This window comes from Hyla sarda, chromosome 1 (genome assembly GCF_029499605.1).
Source record: "Hyla sarda isolate aHylSar1 chromosome 1, aHylSar1.hap1, whole genome shotgun sequence".
Taxonomy (NCBI): Eukaryota; Metazoa; Chordata; class Amphibia; order Anura; family Hylidae; genus Hyla; species Hyla sarda.
Genome location: NC_079189.1, coordinates 576,444,669 through 576,468,605, shown reverse-complemented (window position 1 = coordinate 576,468,605; position 23,937 = coordinate 576,444,669). Strand labels below are relative to the sequence as shown.

The window sequence follows — 23,937 nt, the reverse complement described above, 5'->3', positions numbered from 1 at the left end:
GCCAGCCGCGGCGATCGCCGCATGTTGGCTATTAGCGGCGGCCCCCGGCTACTGAAATCAGCCGGGGGTCGCATAGTACGGAGCGGGCACGAGTCGGAGCCCGCTCCATACACCCAGAGCGACGCCGTGTCAGATCCGGCCTGCCCGGCTCCACAAATGTGGAACTTTTATCTCCTGATGCCCAGGACATGCTGTTCCGGGCGTCAGGAGATAAAAATTCCACATCCCTAAAAGAATCGATTCAAAAATATTTTGAATCGATTCAGTATCGGCAAATGAAAAAATTGCGATTATCGCGAGAATTTATTTTTTTCTTACATCCCTAGTATATGGTGTGGCTAACCATACTTTTGCCTTACAGCAGCTGCAGTATATAGTAGTATATGGTGTGGCTAACCATACTTTTGCCTTACAGCAGCTGCAGTATATAGTAGTATATGGTGTAGAGGGTTCCGCCACAAATACATGATATAAGATAAGCCCGTGGGGCTATTGATAGTATTCAGAATCTTGGGCAGATTAGATGGTCTTCCCATACATACATTTATCAAAACCTGTCCGGAGGAAAAGCTACCCAGTTGCTCATAGCAACCAATCAGATCGCTTCTTTCATTTTTAACAAGGCCTCTGCAAAATGAAAGTAGTAATCTGGTTGGTTGCTATGGGCGACTGGGCAACTTTTCCTCTGGACAGGTTTTGATAATTCTCGCCCATAGCTATGTTTCTATATCTGACAGAAAGAATAGCTCTTAATGTGGCAGGGGCTATTTGTTTCGTAAAAATGACGGGCACCACAATGAAATCTCAATATACCCCATTATAAGTCTATAGGGTTTATGGCCTATCTCTTGATACACACATACTTATGCGTGCTCAGCTGACAGCTGTTTCTCTCTATCACCACGATACTCTTGTATTCTCAAACAGCCTCTCCTGATCTCCCATCATACTCATGCACGCTCAGCCGACAGCTGTCTCTCCTCATATTCCACCATGCATATGCACACTCAGCCGACAGCTGTCTCTCCTCATATTCCACCATGCTTATGCACACTCAGCCGTCAGCCTCTCCTGATCTCCCATCATACTCATGCACGCTCAGCCGACAGCTGTCTCTCCTCATATTCCACCATGCTTATGCACACTCAGCCGTCAGCCTCTCCTGATCTCCCATCATACTCATGCACGCTCAGCCGACAGCTGTCTCTCCTCATATTCCAACATGCGTATGCATGCTCAGCCGTCAGCTATCTATTCTTATTTTCCATCATACTCGTGCACCCTCAAGCTGCAGCTACCTCTCGTGATCTCTCCCATGCTCATGCACACTCAGCCGACTGCTATCTCTTCTCATTTCCCACCATACTTGTGCACCCTTAACCTGCAGCTATCTCTCCTGATCCCCACCATACTTGTGCATGCTCAGCAGATAATTATGTGGTATGGGGTGTGATGTAGGGCAGTTGGAATTACCCTAGGGGCAGATGGCATTAACCCCTTGTATTTGTGAAGCCAGGGAGGGGTTTATCCTTAATACCACCCAAAGGTATACCGCTGGATCCTGGGCTAGGCACGGGGACAATAATGACTCCAATGACAAGTTACGGACAACGGTAGCTTTACTGAGTGACAGATGGAACAGATTATACAGTTCAGCCAGAGCCCAAGGAAGTAACCAGTGACTTCAGAGACCTTAAAGGGGTAGTCCAGTGGTGAAAAACTTATCCCCTATCCTAAGAATAGGGGATAAGTTTGAGATCGCGGGGGGTCCGTACGGCTCTGTACGGGGGCCAGGCTCTCCGGCCAGATATCGGGTGTCGACCTCCGCACGAAGCGGCGGCCGACACGCCCCCTCAGTACATCTCTATGACAGAGCCGGAGATTGCCCAAGGCAGCGCTTCGGTTCTGCCATAGAGATGTATAGGGGGCGTGTCGGCCGCCGCTTCGTGCGGAGGTCGACACGCCCCCTTCCTGCGGGCTGTCGGGGCTTGGTACAGGAGATCGCAGGGGGCCCCAGCGATCGGACCCCCCGCGATCTCAAACTTATCCCCTATCCTTAGGATAGGGGATAAGTTGTTCACCACTGGGTTCACCACTGGACTACTCCTTTAAGGGGGTACTCCAGTGGAAAACTTTTTTTATTTTTTTTTTAAATGAACTGGTGCCAGAAAGTTAAACAGATTTGTAAATTACTTCTATTAAAAAATCTTAATCCTTTCAGTACTTTTTAGCAGCTGTTTGCTACAGAGGAAAATCTTTATTTTTTTAATTTCTTTTTTGTCTTGTCCACAATGCTCTCTGCTGACACCTGATGCCCGTATCTGGAACTGCCAGAGCAGGAGAAAATCCCCATAGCAAACCTATGCTGCTCTGGACAGTTCCTGACACGGACAGAGGTGTCAGCAGAGAGCACTGGGAACAACACAAAAAAGAAATTCAAAAGGTAAAGAATTTCCTCTGTAGCATACAGCTGCTAAAATGTACTAAAAGGATTAAGATTTTTAATAGAAGTAATTTACAAATCTTTTTAACTTTCTGGCACCAGTTCATTTAAAAAAAAAAAAAGTTTTCCACCGAAGTACCCCTTTAAGGGCTTGCTGGGACTTGCAGTGGTTTTAGACAATTTAGTGCAGGCCACTTTGACTTGACAGCAGATGATTGTGACTGACTTGACTTGTGACTGACAATGCTGTCACTAGCTTACTTGTGGCCGCAGGACTTGTCTTGAGGCTCCTATGACTCCATACACACTCCTAGACTCAACTGCACCTCAGCAAAGACTCAAGAGAGAGAAGAGACTCCTCCCAGGGCTTTTATAGGGGAGAATCTGGTGGGATCACATTGGTCACCCTTAAGTCACCTGATCACGGATACCTCCTGGGTAACAATCACATGACAACTCACATGACAACAGATGATCACATGGGAACATTTCTTAAAGTTATAACACTTCTTTACACTTAACAGCATAACAAATGGCAAAACATAGGTACATGAGGGGACACTGCAGGGAGGCTGCCTGACAGGGCAGCAAGGGTATGGGGTAACAACTCCTGTACTGGGCCACCACAGTTATCTCTTCCAATCTTCTGCCATACTCATGCACGCTCAGCCGACAGCTTTCTCTTCTAATAGTGTGCCCTACTCATGTACCCTCAGCCGACAGCTATCTTTCCTGTTCCCCTTTTTCCCCATACAATGAGCAATCAGACTTTCCATGTGTCCTTAACAGGGAGAAGGGACCTCTGGCAGCGGCTTATTTCCCCAAGAACTGTAGGATTGAGCAATTGTAATCCAACATGCTTGATCCTTCTGATGTCTGGGGAGAATAGGGAGACCCCCCATAAATAATAGATGGTTGGCCAGTCTCCCTAAAATCAGGGCAGGATCATCATTGGTGCTCATGGAGCGCCTGCTCCGCGCCCCGTGCCCGCAGGGGGCCCCCATCACATTCGGGACATCCCTGCGTCCCGAAAAATCTTTTCAGGATACAAGGATGTCCCTGTTACCTCTCTGCTGTCCCACGTTAATGCTAAAAACGCCGGGGACGCCAGGAGGTAGCGCACGCAGGGATGTCACCACTCACCAGCACTTCCTCTTCAGTGTTCTGACCACAGCTCCTCTCTGGTCCCGGGACCTACTGCTATGTCCCATAGGCTATAGCAGTAGATCGTGACCCCGGACCGGAGGAGCGGTGGTCAGAACACTGGGGCAGTAAACAGGCATACAGCCTCCAGCCATACACTGTATATGGCTGAATGCTGTATGTCTGTGGGGGAACTGTACTGCACCTAATGTGGGGGAACTGTACTGCACCTAATGTGGGGGGAACTATACTGCACCTAATGTGGGGGGAACTATACTGCACCTAATGTGGGGGGAACTGTACTGCACCCCTAATGTGGGGGGAACTGTACTGCACCCCTAATGTGGGGGGAACTGTACTGCACCCCTAATGTGGGGGGAACTGTGCTGCACCCCTAATGTGGGGGAACTGTACTGCACCCCTAATGTGGGGGAACTGTACTGCACCCCTAATGTGGGGGAACTGTACTGCACCCCTAATGTGGGGGAACTGTACTGCACCCCTAATGTGGGGGAACTGTACTGCACCCCTAATGTGGGGGAACTGTACTGCACCCCTAATGTGGGGGAGCTGTACTGCACCCCTAATGCGGGGGAACTGTACTGCACCCCTAATGCGGGGGAACTGTACTGCACCCCTAATGCGGGGGAACTGTACTGCACCCCTAATGCGGGGGAACTGTATTGCACCCCTAATGCGGGGGAACTGTATTGCACCCCTAATGCGGGGGAACTGTATTGCACCCCTAATGCGGGGGAACTGTATTGCACCCCTAATGCGCAGGGAACTGTATTGCACCCCTAATGCGCAGGGAACTGTATTGCACCCCTAATGCGCAGGGAACTGTACTGCACCCCTAATGCGCAGGGAACTGTACTGCACCCCTAATGCGCAGGGAACTGTACTGCACCCCTAATGCGCAGGGAACTGTACTGCACCCCTAATGCGCAGGGAACTGTACTGCACCCCTAATGTGCAGGGAACTGTACTGCACCCCTAATGCGGGGGAACTGTACTGCACCCCTAATGCGGGGGAACTGTACTGCACCCCTAATGCGGGGGAACTGTACTGCACCCCTAATGCGGGGGAACTGTACTGCACTCCTAATGCAGGGGAACTGTACTGCACCCCTAATGCGTGGGGAACTTCAACCTAACAGGGGAACTATACTGCACCTAATGCAGGGGAACTATACTGCACCTAATGCAGGGGAACTATACTGCACCAAATGCGGGGGAACTATACTGCACCAAATGCGGGGGAACTATACTGCACCAAATGTGGGGGAACTGTCAGGGGGTGAGGGCATCATAATGAAGTGCTCCGTCTTCCAGGCAGCCTTAATCTGGCCTTGCCTGAAATCACAGTTTTTAGCCGACCATATGTAATCTGTATACAGTCAGCTTTACGGTCCTTCATCCCGGTGTATGTTATTTTTTCGGATCACTGCCGATGTAGTGAAGCTGAGTTTGTCGTTTTACATCCCTCGAGGAGATCTCAGCATAGGTTGTGTGCTTTACATAGAACTATGAGTAAACCTACCGAATTGTGCAGTCCTGAAGACTTTACACTGTGTCTTTGGCTCTGCTACATCATGATTGTGTTGTCTGTCTACACTGTGTGTTACCCTCGCACGTTCTGCTCTGGATAGGTCGAGATAATTGCTGCCTGTTTTGGGTAAAGCATGATCCTAGCTCACACTTGTGGCCACTGGATAAAGGTGGACCACTCAGGGCAAATCTCCTTAAAATTCTGTTCTGTCAACTCCAAGCAGTTGCCGGAAAGCCATTGAGACGCGCGAGAAGTGTTATGAGGTCAAACATGGAGTTAATTGCTGAGCTCAGCCTCCTGAACACAAACATTGCATACATACCTGCATGGAAATACACAAAGGATCCCATATGTGCTTCGCAACGGCAGAGATTTTATTTGTACTCAATACGTTTTTTGTTTTTTGCGATATTTAAGGTGTTTGTAGTGTACGCTACATATATTTACTATACAGTGCTCCCTCAAGTTACAATATTAATCGGTTCCAGGACGACCATTGTATGTTTAAACCATTGTATGTTGAGACCAGAACTCTATGGAAACCGGGTAATTGGTTCTGAAGTCACCAAAATGTCATCCAAAAAAAGGAAAAAGTGAGGATTAAAGAAAAATAAGTAGATAGAGACAAAGCAAATCCTTATATATAAAAGTAAGAAAGATCTGCTGGGAGCTGTAATCACTGTCTATTTCAGTGTTTTCCAACCAGGGTGCCTCCAGCTGTTGCAAAACTACAACTCCCAGAATGCCCGGACAGCCTTTGGCTGTCCAGGCATGCTGGGAGTTGTAGTTTTGCAACAGCTGGAGGCACCCTTGTTGGGAAACACTGGTCTATGTAGAGGACAGGAGCTTTTTCAGGGTCCTGTATAGTACACGCAATGTCCTAAAGTAAAATGGAGCCACCCTTACCTGGTGTCCAAAGGAGCAGCTAACCCTGGCAGAGGTAAAGAGTACAGAACATGTAATACCTCCCTGTACTGTAGGGGGCGCTACCAGACACCAGTCAGTGCATGCACTTCAATAATACAGGTAAAGAGTAGTACAGAACATGTAATACCTCCCTGTACTGTAGGGGGCGCTATCAGACACCAGTCAGTGCATGCACTTCAATAATACAGGTAAAGAGTACAGAACATGTAATACCTTCCTGTACTGTAGGGGGCGCTACCAGACATCAGTCAGTGCATGCACTTCAATAATACAGGTAAAGAGTACAGAACATGTAATACCTTCCTGTACTGTAGGGGGTGCTATCAGACATCAGTCAGTGCATGTACTTCAATAATACAGGTAAAGAGTACAGAACATGTAATATCTCCCTGTACTGTAGGGGGCGCTACCAGACACCAGTCAGTGCATGTACTTCAATAATACAGGTAAAGAGTACAGAACATGTAATACCTTCCTGTACTGTAGGGGGCGCTACAAGACATCAGTCAGTGCATGCACTTCAATAATACAGGTAAAGAGTACAGAACATGTAATACCTTCCTGTACTGAAGGGGGCGCTACCAGACACCAGTCAGTGCATGTACTTCAATAATACAGGGGTTTTACCAGTAAAATGCTCATTCTGATTGGTCAGATCTTCCAGCCATTGACACATTTCGCAGATCTGGACGGTCTATACATTGTATGTTGAGTCTGGTTTCAAGTTACAATGGTCCAGAAATGACCATTGTATGTTGAAACTATTGTATGTTGAGGCCATTGTAAGTTGAGGAATCACTGTACAGGCAGCAGGGCAAGAGCACCTCTTGCCCTGCTGCCTATATAGTAAATATATATAGCACATATATACACTACAAACATATATATAGCCTATATACACTACAAATATATATAGCCTATATACACTACAAACATATATATATAGCCTATATACACTACAAACATATATATATAGCCTATATACACTACAAACATATATAGCCTATATACACTACAAACATATATAGCACCTATATACACTACAAACATATATAGCACCTATATACACTACAAACATATATATAGCCTATATACACTACAAACATATATAGCCTATATACACTACAAACATATATATAGCACCTATATACACTACAAACATATATATAGCACCTATATACACTACAAACATATATATAGCCTATATACACTACAAACATATATATAGCCTATATACACTACAAACATATATAGCCTATATACACTACAAACATATATATATAGCCTATATACACTACAAACATATATAGCCTATATACACTACAAACATATATATAGCCTATATACACTACAAATATATATACACTACAAACATATATAGCCTATATACACTACAAACATATATATATAGCCTATATACACTACAAATATATATACACTACAAACATATATAGCCTATATACACTACAAACATATATATATAGCCTATATACACTACAAACATATATAGCCTATATACACTACAAACATATATATAGCCTATATACACTACAAATATATATACACTACAAACATATATAGCCTATATACACTACAAACATATATAGCATATATACACTACAAACATATATAGCCTATATACACTACAAACATATATACACTACAAACATATATACACTACAAACTTATATATAGCCTATATACACTACAAACATATATAGCCCATATATACGCTACAAACATATATAGCCTATATACACTACAAACATATATAGCCTATATACACTACAAACATATATAGCCTATATGCACTACAAACATATATATATATATATATATATATAGCCTATATGCACTACAAACATATATATAGCCTATATACACTACAAACATATATAGCCTATATACACTACAAACATATATATAGCCTATATGCACTACAAACATATATATAGCCTATATACACTACAAACATATATCTAGCCTATATACACTACAAACATATATCTAGCCTATATACACTACAAACATATATAGCCTATATACACTACAAACATATATCTAGCCTATATACACTACAAACATATATCTAGCCTATATACACTACAAACATATATAGCCTATATACACTACAAACATATCTAGCCTATATACACTACAAACATATATCTAGCCTATATACACTACAAACATATATAGCCTATATACGCTACAAACATATATATATATATAGCCTATATACACTACAAACATATATATATATAGCCTATATACACTACAAACATATATATATATAGCCTATATACACTACAAACATATATAGCCTATATACGCTACAAACATATATAGCCTATATACGCTACAAACATATATATATAGCCTATATACACTACAAACATATATAGCCTATATACGCTACAAACATATATAGCCTATATACGCTACAAACATATATAGCCTATATACGCTACAAACATATATATATAGCCTATATACACTACAAACATATATAGCCTATATACGCTACAAACATATATAGCCTATATACGCTACAAACATATATATAGCCTATATACGCTACAAACATATATATAGCCTATATGCACTACAAACATATATATAGCCTATATACACTACAAACATATATAGCCTATATACACTACAAACATATATATAGCCTATATGCACTACAAACATATATAGCCTATATACACTACAAACATATATCTAGCCTATATACACTACAAACATATATCTAGCCTATATACACTACAAACATATATCTAGCCTATATACACTACAAACATATATAGCCTATATACACTACAAACATATATCTAGCCTATATACACTACAAACATATATCTAGCCTATATACACTACAAACATATATAGCCTATATACACTACAAACATATCTAGCCTATATACACTACAAACATATATCTAGCCTATATACACTACAAACATATATAGCCTATATACGCTACAAACATATATATATATATATAGCCTATATACACTACAAACATATATATATATAGCCTATATACACTACAAACATATATATATATAGCCTATATACACTACAAACATATATAGCCTATATACGCTACAAACATATATAGCCTATATACGCTACAAACATATATAGCCTATATACGCTACAAACATATATATATAGCCTATATACACTACAAACATATATAGCCTATATACACTACAAACATATATCTAGCCTATATACACTACAAACATATATAGCCTATATACGCTACAAACATATATATATATAGCCTATATACACTACAAACATATATATATATATATAGCCTATATACACTACAAACATATATATATATAGCCTATATACACTACAAACATATATAGCCTATATACGCTACAAACATATATAGCCTATATACGCTACAAACATATATATAGCCTATATACACTACAAACATATATATAGCCTATATACGCTACAAACATATATATAGCCTATATACGCTACAAACATATATATAGCCTATATACGCTACAAACATATATATAGCCTATATACGCTACAAACATATATATAGCCTATATACGCTACAAACATATATATATAGCCTATATACACTACAAACATATATAGCCTATATACGCTACAAACATATATATATAGCCTATATACACTACAAACATATATATATATATATATATATATATATATATATAGCCTATATACACTACAAACATATATATATAGCCTATATACACTACAAACATATATATATAGCCTATATACGCTACAAACATATATATAGCCTATATACGCTACAAACATATATATAGCCTATATACGCTACAAACATATATATAGCCTATATACACTACAAACATATACATATATAGCCTATATACACTACAAACATATATAGCCTATATACGCTACAAACATATATATAGCCTATATACGCTACAAACATATATATAGCCTATATACGCTACAAACATATATATAGCCTATATACGCTACAAACATATATAGCCTATATACGCTACAAACATATATATAGCCTATATACGCTACAAACATATATATAGCCTATATACGCTACAAACATATATATAGCCTATATATGCTACAAACATATATAGCCTATATACGCTACAAACATATATAGCACATATATACACTACATACATATATAGCCTATATACACTACAAACACATATATATAGCCTATATACACTACAAACACATATATATAGCCTATATACACTACAAACATCGGGGGCCACAGATTTACTATTGTGTGTCCCTGTAAATAAAGCGGAATCATTGTAGAATAAAATGTTTTATGACTTCCTATCATATACATTGGGCTTCAATTGCTAAAAATGTTCAAGATCACTGCTTTCGGTCTGTGAATAGAAGCATGCAGTACATATGGTGATTCAGAGGTTGTGGGTGTACGAGCTAATACAGTAGTGGAATAAGTCTCTCTACCGTGCTGATAGTTTGCTACATTGTACCAGTTCAGGTAAAATGTAGCTTGAACTCACAAAAGATTGTCTAAACTGGATACGAGGTGGATCGTGTAGTCTGGATGTTGTGTGTTGCTCATTCTGTATTATTGTAGTATTATTTGATTACTGAAGGATAGTGTTCTTTGTGCACAGAATGGTAGCAACATCAGACCGAGGGTAGTATTTAAAGGGATACTCCAGTGGAACACTTTATTTTTTATTTTTTATTAAATCAACTCGTGCCAGAAAGTTAAACTGATTTGTAAATCACTTCTATAAAAAAAAATCTTAATCCTTCCAGTACTTTTTAGGGGCTGTATACTAAAGAAAAATCCAAAAAAAGAAATGACCACAGTGCTCTCTGCTGACCTCTGCTGTCCATTTTAGGAACTGTTCAGAGCAGCATATGTTTGCTATGGGGATTTTTTCCTGCTCTGGACAGTTCCTAAAATGGACAGCAGAGAGCACTGTGGTCATGACATCAGAGGAAATTAATTTCTTTTTTGGATTTCTCTTTAGTATACAGCCCCTAAAAAGTACTGGAAGGATTAAGATTTTTTTAATAGAAGTGTAATCTGTGTAACTTTCTGGCACCAGTTGATTAAAAAAAAAAAAAAAAAAGTTGTCCACGGAAAGTGTTCAGGGGCATAACTGGAGTGCCACGGGCCCCAGGAGATACAGTATAAGTGATTATAATTAAATCCAGTGACTCTAAAGTGACGTCGTCTCTGATCGGGGTTGTTCACTTTTCCTTTACTTCTTTAGGCCAATACTTGTCTCCCCAGAATCTGCCAGACAAACATTTTAGGCTCCTTTGTCCAGCACCATTCCCAAATCTATTCAAACTTCCAATGTGTATTGCCCCACACAGTAATAGTGCTCACTATGTGCCCCCATATATTGGTTAGGCCGCCTCCTGTGCCCCTATATAGAAGTTATGCCCCCACACTGTCCCATATATTATTAGGCTCCATACTGCCCCCATATAGTAGTAAGCCCCCCATACAGTATAAGGCCCTCATACGGCTTGCATGTAATATTAGGCCCTTATACTGTACCCCCACTTATAGTAGTAGACCCCAAAATTTCCACCCATATATTTATTAGGCTCCCATACTGCTCCATGGGGAAAATAAAAATCAATGCCTCTCCATTGTTCCCCTGCAGCTACCAGCACTCTGCTCCCTGCTGTTCCTTCTCTTTAAACTCCTGATACAGGCAGCATCATACAAAAATGCTGCCTGAACCAGGAGCCCTGGTTAAAGGGGCAGGATGGAGCCACCTTCTTAAGGACGTACACATAGCTTAAAGATCATTAAAGGGTACCTCTCATCAAAAAAACTTTTGATATAGTATAGATTAATGTATGCAGAATAACTTTACAATTGCATGTTATTAAAAAATATGCTTCTTTCTATTTAATTTTCCACTTTGAAGAAATGACCACTAGGGGTCTCCCTACCAGTCCTGGCAGCAAGCATTTCAGACTCATGCTGGAGTCCTAAACACTACGAGCTGCCAGTCTGCTTTGTTCACAAAGGAGAACACTCAGAGCTGCCAGCCTGCTTTGTTCACAGCCTGTTTGGCTGTGAACAAAGCAGGCTGGCAGCTCTGAGTGTTTAGGACTCCAGCATGAGTCAGAAATGCTTGCTGACAGGACTGATCGGGAAAAATACAATAGAAAGAAGCATATTTTTCATTAACATGCTATTGGAAAGTTATTCAACATTCATTAATCTAAAATATATCAAAAGTTTATTTGATGAGAGGTCCCCTTTAAGGGTCAGGGTCATTTGTCCCCAAATCCCCAGATGTGCCCTACTTCCTGCCATGTTGCAAACCCTGCTTCTATGGTTGGCGCGACACTTAGGGTTTTAGTATTTCAGCACAGTAGGGTTATTATGTGTCTAGTGTAGGGGTATTATGTGTCTAGTGTAGGGTATTGTGTGTCTAGTGTAGGAGTATTGTGTGTCTAGTGTAGGGGTATTGTGTGTCTAGTGTAGGGGTATTGTGTGTCTAGTGTAGGGGTATTATGTGTCTAGTGTAGGGGTATTGTGTGTCTAGTGTAGGGGTATTGTGTGTCTAGTGTAGGGGTATTGTGTGTCTAGTGTAGGGGTATTGTGTGTCTAGTGTAGGGGTATTGTGTGTCTAGTGTAGGGGTATTATGTGTCTAGTGTAGGGGTATTATGTGTCTAGTGTAGGGGTATTGTGTGTCTAGTGTAGGGTTTTATGTGTCTAGTGTAGGGGTATTATGTGTCTAGTGTAGGGGTATTGTGTGTCTAGTGTAGGGGTATTGTGTGTCTAGTGTAGGGGTATTGTGTGTCTAGTGTAGGGGTATTGTGTGTCTAGTGTAGGGTTTTATGTGTCTAGTGTAGGGTTTTATGTGTCTAGTGTAGGGGTATTGTGTGTCTAGTGTAGGGGTATTGTGTGTCTAGTGTAGGGTTTTATGTGTCTAGTGTAGGGGTATTATGTGTCTAGTGTAGGGGTATTGTGTGTCTAGTGTAGGGGTATTGTGTGTCTAGTGTAGGGTTTTATGTGTCTAGTGTAGGGTTTTATGTGTCTAGTGTAGGGGTATTGTGTGTCTAGTGTAGGGGTATTGTGTGTCTAGTGTAGGGGTATTATGTGTCTAGTGTAGGGGTATTATGTGTCTAGTGTAGGGGTATTGTGTGTCTAGTGTAGGGTTTTATGTGTCTAGTGTAGGGGTATTATGTGTCTAGTGTAGGGGTATTGTGTGTCTAGTGTAGGGGTATTGTGTGTCTAGTGTAGGGGTATTATGTGTCTAGTGTAGGGGTATTATGTGTCTAGTGTAGGGGTATTGTGTGTCTAGTGTAGGGTTTTATGTGTCTAGTGTAGGGGTATTATGTGTCTAGTGTAGGGGTATTGTGTGTCTAGTGTAGGGGTATTGTGTGTCTAGTGTAGGGGTATTGTGTGTCTAGTGTAGGGTTTTATGTGTCTAGTGTAGGGTTTTATGTGTCTAGTGTAGGGGTATTGTGTGTCTAGTGTAGGGGTATTGTGTGTCTAGTGTAGGGGTATTGTGTGTCTAGTGTAGGGGTATTGTGTGTCTAGTGTAGGGGTATTGTGTGTCTAGTGTAGGGGTATTGTGTGTCTAGTGTAGGGGTATTGTGTGTCTAGTGTAGGGGTATTGTGTGTCCAGTGTAGGGGTATTGTGTGTCCAGTGTAGGGGTATTGTGTGTCTAGTGTAGGGGTATTGTGTGTCTAGTGTAGGGGTATTGTGTGTCTAGTGTAGGGGTATTGTGTGTCCAGTGTAGGGGTATGATGTGTCCATTGTGGCGTAGTAATGTTTGGGAACTGTGGGGAGGTAGTATTTCCGCACAGTAGGTCATGCAGTCATATTGAGTGCCTTGTGGGGAGGTAGTATTAACCCCTTCTATGTTGTATTATTTGAGCCCTTATAGGGTGGCATTGCATAAACAATATATAACGCTGTATACTTTTCATCTTTCATCTGTAAGTTGCTTTTTTCTTAGCAGGTCTTTCTCATCATTTTCCCGTAAAATGTTCTAGCACCCCTACCCCAACACCTCTGCCTTAAATATCTGGTGGGACCATCCCCTTCAGGATTTCTGGTGGAGAGGTGTAGAGTACAATAGAAGGCATTGGCTTTCTTATTTTTGAGGTTGTCTTTTAGAAGTTTGGTCAGGAGAGAACTTGTCTCCCAGGTTACATTTACCTTTTAAAGTTCCTTTTCTGCTTTTATTTTGCAGTGACCCTTATGTGAAACTGTCCCTGTACGTTGCCGATGAAAACCGAGATCTCGCATTGGTGCAAACTAAAACCATAAAGAAGGTAAGCAGTAAGAGTATAATGGGTCATATAACCTGATGATAAATGTAAGGCTGCGTTCACACTACGTTCATCACATTCGGGGACTGGATCTGGCTGGGAGATGGAAAAACCGGGCGCTCCTGTATTCTAGCCGGCCCCTATATATATATTTTTTATCAACTGGTGCCAGAAAGTTTAAACAGATTTGTAAATTACTTTTATTAAAAAATCCCAATCCTTCCAGTTCTTATTAGCTGCTGAATACTACAGAGGAAATTCTTTTCTTTTTGGAACACAGAGCTCTCTGCTGACATCATGACCACAGTGCTCTCTGCTGACATCTCTGTCCATTTTAGGTACTGTCCAGAGCAGCATATGTTTTCTATGGGGATTTTCTCCTGCTCTGGACAGTTCCTAAAATGGACAGAGATGTCAGCAGAGAGCACTGTGGCCATGTCGTCAGCAGAGAGCTCTGTGTTCCAAAAAGAAAATAATTTCCTCTGTGTAGTAGTCAGCAGCCAATAAGTACTGGAAGGATTAAGATTTTTTAATAGAAGTAATTTACAAATCTGTTTAACTTTCTGGCACCAGTTGAGTAAAAAAATAAATAAATAAAATCCGCGGGAGTACCCCTTTAATCCCATCTCCAGAGTCAACCGACTATTTATTGGCCTAAATCGCCATTGTATCCACATAGAAAGTTATACGTAGCACTCCCCATAGGAACATTAAAAATATTATTTTATTGCGATCAAACGGTCATAGGGAAAACAGTGCTGGCCTTTTAGGGGCTCACTTTGCTTCCTCATAGGCCGTAGAGTATCCTATCCCCACCTCCATCAAATAAAATGTACATAGAATTAGCTACAAACCTACAAAAACTGTGACTAATACTAATCAGTAGAGATGAGCGAACTTACAGTAAATTCGATTCGTCACAAACTTCTCGGCTCGGCAGTTGATTACTTTTCCTGCGTAAATTAGTTCAGCCTTCAGGTGCTCCGGTGGGCTGGAAAAGGTGGATACAGTCCTAGGAAAGAGTCTCCTAGGACTGTATCCACCTTTTCCAGCCCACGGGAGCACCGGAAAGCTGAACTAATTTATACAGGAAAAGTCATCAACTGCCAAGCGGAGAAGTTCGTGACGAATCGAATTTACTGTAAGTTCGCTCATCTCTACTAATCGGCTAAAGGCAAGGTATGACATTGCAGTGACAAAATATAGAAGGAATGTTAGAAAAGCGGCACTCACCATCTTTGAAGATAAAACTTTAAAACTTTATTGTAATTCTGTTTAAAAAGGGGTGCGGGGTGTGAGAATATAGAGGAAAGTGACAGCTACTTTGCGCATACAACTGCAGTGCCACCTATAACAAAAATAATGAAAAGAGGAAAGATAAAAGGGGTATTCCAGGAAAAAAAACGTTTTTATATATCAACTGGCTCCAGAAAGTTAAACAGATTTGTAAATTACTTCTATTAAAAAATCTTAATCCTTTCAGTACTTATGTGCTTCTGAAGTTAAGGTTGTTCTTTTCTGTCTAAGTCCTCTCTGATGACACCTGTCTCAGGAAATGCCCAGTTTAGAAGCAAATCCCCATAGCAAACCTCTTCTAAACTGGGCGTTTCCCAAGACAGGTGTCATCTGAGAGCACTTAGACAAAAAAGAACAACCTTAACTTCAGAAGCTCATAAGTACTGAAAGGATTAAGATTTTTTTAATAGTAATTAAGTAATTTACAAATCTGTTTAACTTTCTGGAGCCAGTTGGTATATATAAAAAAGTTTTTTCCTGGAATACCCCTTTAAATGGAAATACTCATCATCACTAGCAGAGGCTAAAATCGCTATGGTCCTTGAGACCCAGTGGTCCTAGTGTACGCATCTTGAAAATCAGCTGTGTCTTTTTTCTTAACAATATCCTGAACTCTGAGCGCTATACAAATTGAAGGCCAACAAAGCGCACACTCAATGTATCACCACTGTGTCTTTGTTACACTAGCAGGTGAAGTCTCTAGAACAGTGGTCTCCAACCTGCGGACCTCCAGATGTTGCAAAACTACAACTCCCAGCATGCCCGGACAGCCAACGGCTGTCCGGGCATGCTGGGAGTTGTAGTTTTGCTATGTGGTGAGCTGGGGTGTAACCCTGTGGGGCAAGGTGTTATTAACCCCTGATTTGTCGTGACGCCAGGGTGAAATTGTTTTCTGTAGAAGGCCCTGCCAACAACCGGCCCAAAAACGGCAGGCAATAAAGGAATGTCCACAGCAGCAATTATGAATTAACTGGAACTTTTAGTTATTAAACTTCTTATGGAACAGGCTTTGCTGGGACTTGTAGTATTGAGATTTGTGCAGGCCACTGTGCTACTAATTGTATACTTGAGTTGAGTAGTAGTCACTAGAATTGTAGATAGAGCTTGGTAACTCACGTTTTGAAGGGGCTGCAGGTTCCTTAGGCTTTGGCCTAGATGAGATGAATTGAGTAGTATATGCTGCTGTAGTGTACAGGATGAAGAGCAGGAACCAAGAGAGTGAATTTAGAGACTACAGCCCCTTATATACTAGGGGGCTGGACTAAAGCCCATTGGTTGCAAAGCCTGTAGGTCCTGTACCCAGGGAACTCTGGGTACATCACATGACCCAGGAAGGTCCTATACATTTGTACAACTTTATATACAATGAACAATATACACAATACATTTACAATGCATTTATATGAGGTGAGCAATGGGGTGATCCCTGCAGGAGAGCCCTATGGACTGCAGGGACTCTTCCTGAGGAGACTTAAAGGGATAGTCCGGCGCTAAGACATCTTATTCCCTATCCAAAGGATAGGGGATAAGATGCCTGATCGCGGGGGTCCCGCCGCTGGGGACCCCCGTGATCTTGCACGCAACACCCCGTTATAATCAGTCCCCGGAGCATGTTCGCTCCGGGTCTGATGACTGGCGATTCACGGGGGCCGGAGCATTGTGACGTCACGGCCCCGCCCCAGTGTGACGTCACACTCCGCCCCCTAGTGCAAGCCTAGGGATCCCCACAATCAGACATCTAATCCCCTATCCTTTGGATAGGGGGATGAGCTGTCTTAGCGCCGAAGTACCCCTTTAAGGCAGGAACAGGACCATGTCCTGTACCTGGACACCACAGTGGTCTGGAGGTCTGCAGGTTGAAGACCACTGCTCTAGAATATTCATTGTATATTATGGAATACCTTACCTTGCTACAACAGGACATGATTAAATACCTCTGCTGCAAAACAACAGAATACACACCTCAGCCGCTGCAGAACATCACCATACACACCTCAGCTGCTGCATAATACACACCTCAGCTGCTGCATAATACACACCTCAGCAGCTGCAGAACCTCAAAATACACACCTCAGCTTCTGTGGAATCTCATAATACCCAAATTAGATGCAGAAGAACCTCTGAATACACACTGCAGCTGCTGCAGAGCCTCATAACACACAGCTGCTGCAGAACTTAGCACACCTCACCTTCTACAGATTATAATACACACCTTAGCTACTGCAAAACCCCATAATACACATCTCAGCTGCTGTAGAAATCATATTTCACACTTCAGTTGCTGCAGAACATCACAATACACACTTTTTATTTTTAACTTTATTTTTTATTTTTCATAAATTGGTCCTTATCAACCTATAGGTGGCGATGCTGTGTACAGACACGTGTCATATGTGAGAAGAATAGGGATTTTTGTATTCAAGGCCTTTTTGTTGTTCTACACTAAAAGGGGGCATTCCAGGAAAAAAACTTTATATATATATATATATATATATATATATATATATATCAACTGGCTCCAGAAAGTTAAACAGATTTGTAAATTACTTCTATTAAAAAAATCTTAATCCTTTCAGTACTTATGAGCTGATGAAGTTGAGTTGTTCTTTTCTGTCTGAGTGCTCTCTGATGACACGTGTCTCGGGAATTGCCCAGTTTAGAAGCAAATCCCCATAGCAAGCCTCTTCTACTCTGTGCACTTCCCGAGACAGAGATGTCAGCAGAGAGCACTGTTGCCAGACAGAAAACAACAACTTAACTTCAGCAGCTGATAATTATTGAAAGGTTTAAGATTTTTTAATAGAAGTAATTTACAAATCTGTTTTACTTTCTGGAGCCAGTTGATAGAGATAAATATATATATATAAAGTTTTTTCCTGGAATACCCCTTTAATATGCCCATTGAGCCAATAAGTGCCCTCCCTGCATTGTGTCTGGGTTTCCAGCCTATACCAGCTGCTGGGGTTGGTTCTGGTCACAGCCAGAATATCATCTGTGAGGGGTGAGGGGGCCTTGGTCATAGTACGGCACTTGTTCCCCACCTCTAGGGTTATTCTGAGAAGGTTTTATTGTTATTATTTCTCTGTGCTGCGGTGGCTTGTTATCGCTTCCCTCGGCCGAGGCTTGGACTGGTTGAACCGGTTGGCGCCGACCTTGCTCTAAGGTAAAAGGGGTTTTCTGGTTTAATGCAAATAAAGTTTTATATTCGCGTAATGAAAAGTTCTGCAGCTTATTAGTATACCTTTTTGTTTCTATTCTTTGCCACTTATGAGAGACCTCTGCTTGCTGTCAGTGTATAGTGGCATGCCTATATTTTCAGATTTATTAACTGTATACAGTACATACAGTTTAGGCCAGTGGTCTCCAACTTGCGGACCTCCAGCTGTTGCAAAACTACAACTCCCAGCATGCCCGGACAGCCAACGGCTGTCCGGGCATGCTGGGAGTTGTAGTTTTGTAACATCTGGAGGTCCGCAGGTTGAAGACCACTGGTTTAGGCCATTGTTTCCCAACCAGTGTCCCCCCAGCTGTTGCAAAACTACAGCCTCCAGCATCTAACCAGGCATACTGGGAGGTGCAGTTTTGCAACAGCTGGAGGCACATTGGTCTAGGTCAGGACTTGACAAATCCCAGGTGCTAGGAACATAATTTTGTTGTGATGTCTAGGTTTTTGTCAGCCCTTTCCAAGAACTGTTTTACTTATCTCCTCCTCTGTTCCTGCACTGATTCCCTTCTTCCTCCGATCGGCGCTACAGTGTTACACAAGCAGAGGACGTCAGGTGACCACTGCAGCCAATCTGCAGCCTCCACGGTGATGCTATACACTCAGGAGTACAGGTCGTGACAGCCGCAGCCAATCCGCAGCCTCGGTCGTCACTCTCTGTACTTAGTGTGTAGCATGACCTCAGGGGCCACAGACATCTGCTGCTCATGGAATATCGAAGTATATGAGGGGACAATAATGATCAGGAGACTTGAGAGGAGATGAGGGGACACTAATGATTGTAACACATGAGGAGAAATAAAGGGACATTAATGATAACAAAACATGAGGGTCACTAATGACTGTGAAAAGGGTGGGATGAGGGGACACTACTGAATGACACAGGTAGAGATGAGAGGAAGATAATGACAGTGACACATGGAGAGATGAGGGGGCAATAATGACAGTGACACATGGAGAGATGAGGGGACAACAATGACAGTGACTCATGGAGAGATGAGGGGACAATAATGATTGTAACACATGAGGAGAAATAAGGGGACATTAATGATAACAAAACATAAGGGTCACTAATGACTGACACAGGAAGAAATGAAGGGGTCACTAATGACAGTAACACAGGGAGAGATGAGGGGACACTAATGACAGTAACACGGAGAGATGAAGGGGACACTAATGACTGACACGGAGAAATGAAGAGTAAACTAATGACTGTGAAAAGGGTGGGATGAGGGGACACTAATGAATGACACAGGTAGAGATGAGAGGACAATAATGACAGTGACACATGGAGAGATGAGAGGACAATAATGACAGTGACACATGGAGAGATGAGGGGACAATAATGATTGTAACACATGAGGAGAAATAAGGGTACATTAATGATAACAAAACATAAGGGTCACTAATGACTGACACAGCAAGAAATAAAGGGGTCACTAGTGACTGTGAAAAAGGGTGGGATGAGGGGACACTAATGAATGACTGAAAGATGGAGAGATTAGGGGACAATAATGACTGTGACACATGGAGAGATGAGGGGACACTAATAACTGTGACACAGGTGATGAGAGGACACTAAGGACTGTGACACGGGAGATGAGGGGACACTAATGACTGTGATACAGGGAGAGATGAGGGGCACTAACATGCACTCCTCACCTTCAAGTCTGCACTCACTTTTGCTAAACAGAACTACTTCAGCCAAAGACTGTCCGGGCATGCCGGGAGTTGTAGTTTTGCAACAGCTGGAGGCACACTGGTTGGGAAGCACTGATTCACAGAAAAGAAGTTGCTACAAAAAGTGTGTTAGAAATGTGATAGCCTGGGGGGGGGTGTAGGGTATGGTGAGTGTAGCTGTGCGGGTATTAAAGGGTGCTTGTTAACCCTTGCTATTCGTGACGCCAGGGTGAGGGCTCCTCAAATAAAGCTTTTCCTACCGCCGCCCTTCTCAGGAACGATAGGGAGGTAGCTGATAATAGGTTTGAGATAGATAATAATAATGGATTGTCCACAACCGGAAAGCTTCTGTAAACAGCGTTAACTTTACTGAAGATTTTCTGTACACTTCATTAACACAACAGTCTCTTATCATAAAAACAGCTTCCTTTGGAGATTGACAATGGTTGGGACTTTAGCTTTAAGAGTCTTTTAGTCTATTGCGTTGTTCTACTGGATTTAGGGGAATTAGTTGCGGTCCAGTAGTCACGCTAGCAAGAATGAGGTTTAAACTCACGATTTTGGTTCTGCTGAGGCCGTAGGTTTTGAGGCCTAGCGTGTCTTTGAAAGTTGCGTAGCACCGTCCTGTTAGTCCGGCATCCACAAGAGCAGCAACCCAAGACAACGTTAATTGGACGCAGCTCCCTTATATGGGCAGGGGCTGGACTAATGCTAATTGGTCCAAACGGATGTCAATCACCATTATAGAGATTTGTGGGTAACACGTGACCCAAGGACCTCCTAAGGTCCTGCAACATACCATAGAGGTTACTAGCATGGTCACATGACCGAAGGTCCTGCAACGCTGAACAAGGTAAGTACTATACATTTCTATAGAATATAGCTATAATTATCAAATATGTACATTTATTAATATTCAAGTTAGACTTAAGGAGAGGTGACTAGGGGCTGTCCCACCTGAGGAACCCTACCTGAACGTAGTTACTCTGACTTTGGGGACCTCTACACTAGGTACTGGATGCAATACGGTACCGGGACACCACAGAAAGTTTCAGAACAATTTGTTATACTGCGATCAGGATTTATTCATATAGATATCAGCATACTGCAGACAGGACGGGTCGGAATGAGCGCGGTGAACAAAAGTGCAACCTCTTAAAAATAGTGCCCTGTTATCAGGCTGGCCGCCTCCTGGCACGGATGCAGGAATGCTTTTTGCCACTCAAATCCTTTATATTATTTGTCCACTTGTGCTTCTCGGTATTGTGTTTTACTGCTTGGCATCTTGGTAACCTGGAAGTGTGTCTGAATTCTTTAGCTCTCTGGTGCCGCATCCTGTGTAGATATTGGGGTTATTAAAGGGGCATTCCTACCATAATCACTTCTCCAGAACACTTTCTTGCTCAGCCATTTCCTGTAACCATAAAAGTTGATGCAGAGGCACTTGTCTACTATATCTACCGGTGAAACTCGAAAAATTTTAATATTGCGCAAAAGTCCATTGTATTTCATTAATGCAACTTAAAAGGAACGGAAGCATGAAGTGCTCCAAAATGCGTTGACCCTGGACTTAAAGGGGTACTCCACTGCTCAGCATTTGGAACAAACTGGCCGGGCTGGGAGCTTGTGACGTCATAACCCTGCCCCCTCATGACGTCACACTCCGCCCCCTCAATGCAAGTCTATGGGAGGCGGCGTGACTGCTGTCACGCCCCCTTCCGTAGACTTGCATTGAGGGGACGGAGTGTGACATCATGAGGGGGCGTGGCTATGATGTTACGAGCCCCCGGCCCAGCCAATTTGTTCCAAATGCTGAGCAGAGGAGTACCCCTTTAAGGGCTTTGGGGTTTTCATGAGCTGTAAGCCATAATCATCACAATTATGACAAATTATGGCTTGAACTATCTTTCTTTGCATGTAATGAGTCTCTCATATATAAGTTTCACCTTTTAAGTTGCTTTACTGAAATAAATGAACTTTGCACGATATTAAAATTTTTCAAGTTTCACCTGAAGATGACATGGATCATGGCCAGAGGACACCATTCTGGAGATGATCACTGGCCCCAGAGATGGGAGCGGCATCAATCAGACATAGTCCCTTTTAAAGGGGGTTATCCAGTGTTTGATAAAATTGTGGTGGCCACTGGGTGTTGGTAGACGTACCTTGTTCACTTTGTGACGCCAGGGCACCATTTATCCGATCCTCGGCCTGAAGGTGGGAAGCAGTCTGGGCCAGACACGATGATCCAATAAACATGCCGATGTCAGGTTACAGTTAAATGCTTTTACTGAGCTTGTGAAGTTGGTATAACACAAACAGCTGATGTGAGGGTGCAGCATACCCCTAGCAAGCTTTGTTGCCATTCTGAGACTTCTGGTGCTTTTCACCAGACTGAATTGTAGAATTTGAGGTTCTGGTAGCTAGAGTCCTTCCAAGGCACTGTAGACTAACCTGCAGGGCCATGTAATCCTCCTGCGAGTAGGATGACCAGGAATAAACTGAAGTAGGCCTCAGCTTAGGGCACACGACTCCGCACACCTGAGCTTAGCTGTGGCTCAGGGGCACACACTGAGGTGGACTGTGTACTAACTCACTAGAGACTGACTAACTCCTTCCCTGTACCTCACTATACAGACAGGACTTTTGGGGTCTCATTGGCTCACATGGGGTTCACTGCTCACAATTTTAAAGGCACAGTTACATCATACATGGAACAATAACAAATTAATTTAAAGAAAATATATTACTCTTGTTTCACTTATTCACATAATTGCTATACTAAAGAACCTCAGTGGGCCCAACACTCTGTGCTGACAGGCTGCCCAAGTCAGTCTGAAACCAAGGGACAGCTATGTGGTGTCCTGGTACCGTATTTTATACGTTACCTGTGTAGAGGTCCCCATAGTCAGAGTCCCTAGGACGTCAGGGTCCCTCTTTTCTAGTTTTCCCCTTGTCACCTCTCACTTAGCCACTAGATATATATAATAGTTCTATCTGATATTTATACAGTAATAAGTATAGAAAGTTTATATATTGAATTATCTACCTGCTTGTAGCGTAACAGGATCTGCGGGTCATGTGATCGGGTAAAACTCTATGGTTTTGCTTTAGGACCTTTGGAGGTCCCAGTGACGTGTTCTCCCACCATGCATTGTAACGGTGAGTGACAGCTGACACGGACCAATCCAAAACGGCCCTGCCCTTGCCCATATAAGGGAGCAGCGGCCATTAAGCTCTCTTTTCCTCGTGGGCTGCTGATAGAGAAGGATCTGCGCAGCTATGTTCAGCAGTGACCAGGCCCAAGCCTTGCGGCAACGGCCATCCATACAGAACTGTGAGTTGTCTTAAT

General features: G+C 42.3%; 1 protein-coding gene across 5 annotated transcripts in view; it reads left to right on the top strand.

Annotated features, from left to right (window-relative positions):
• The window catches only part of NEDD4L (NEDD4 like E3 ubiquitin protein ligase), a 365,727-nt gene that overhangs the window by 177,532 nt on the left and 164,258 nt on the right, over nt 1-23,937 (top strand). For all 5 annotated transcript variants that reach the window (XM_056544621.1, XM_056544679.1, XM_056544640.1 and 2 more), the window contains one exon: nt 14,308-14,389. In XM_056544621.1, coding sequence (XP_056400596.1) covers nt 14,308-14,389 — 82 coding nt within the window. The remainder of the gene's footprint in view (nt 1-14,307; nt 14,390-23,937) is intronic.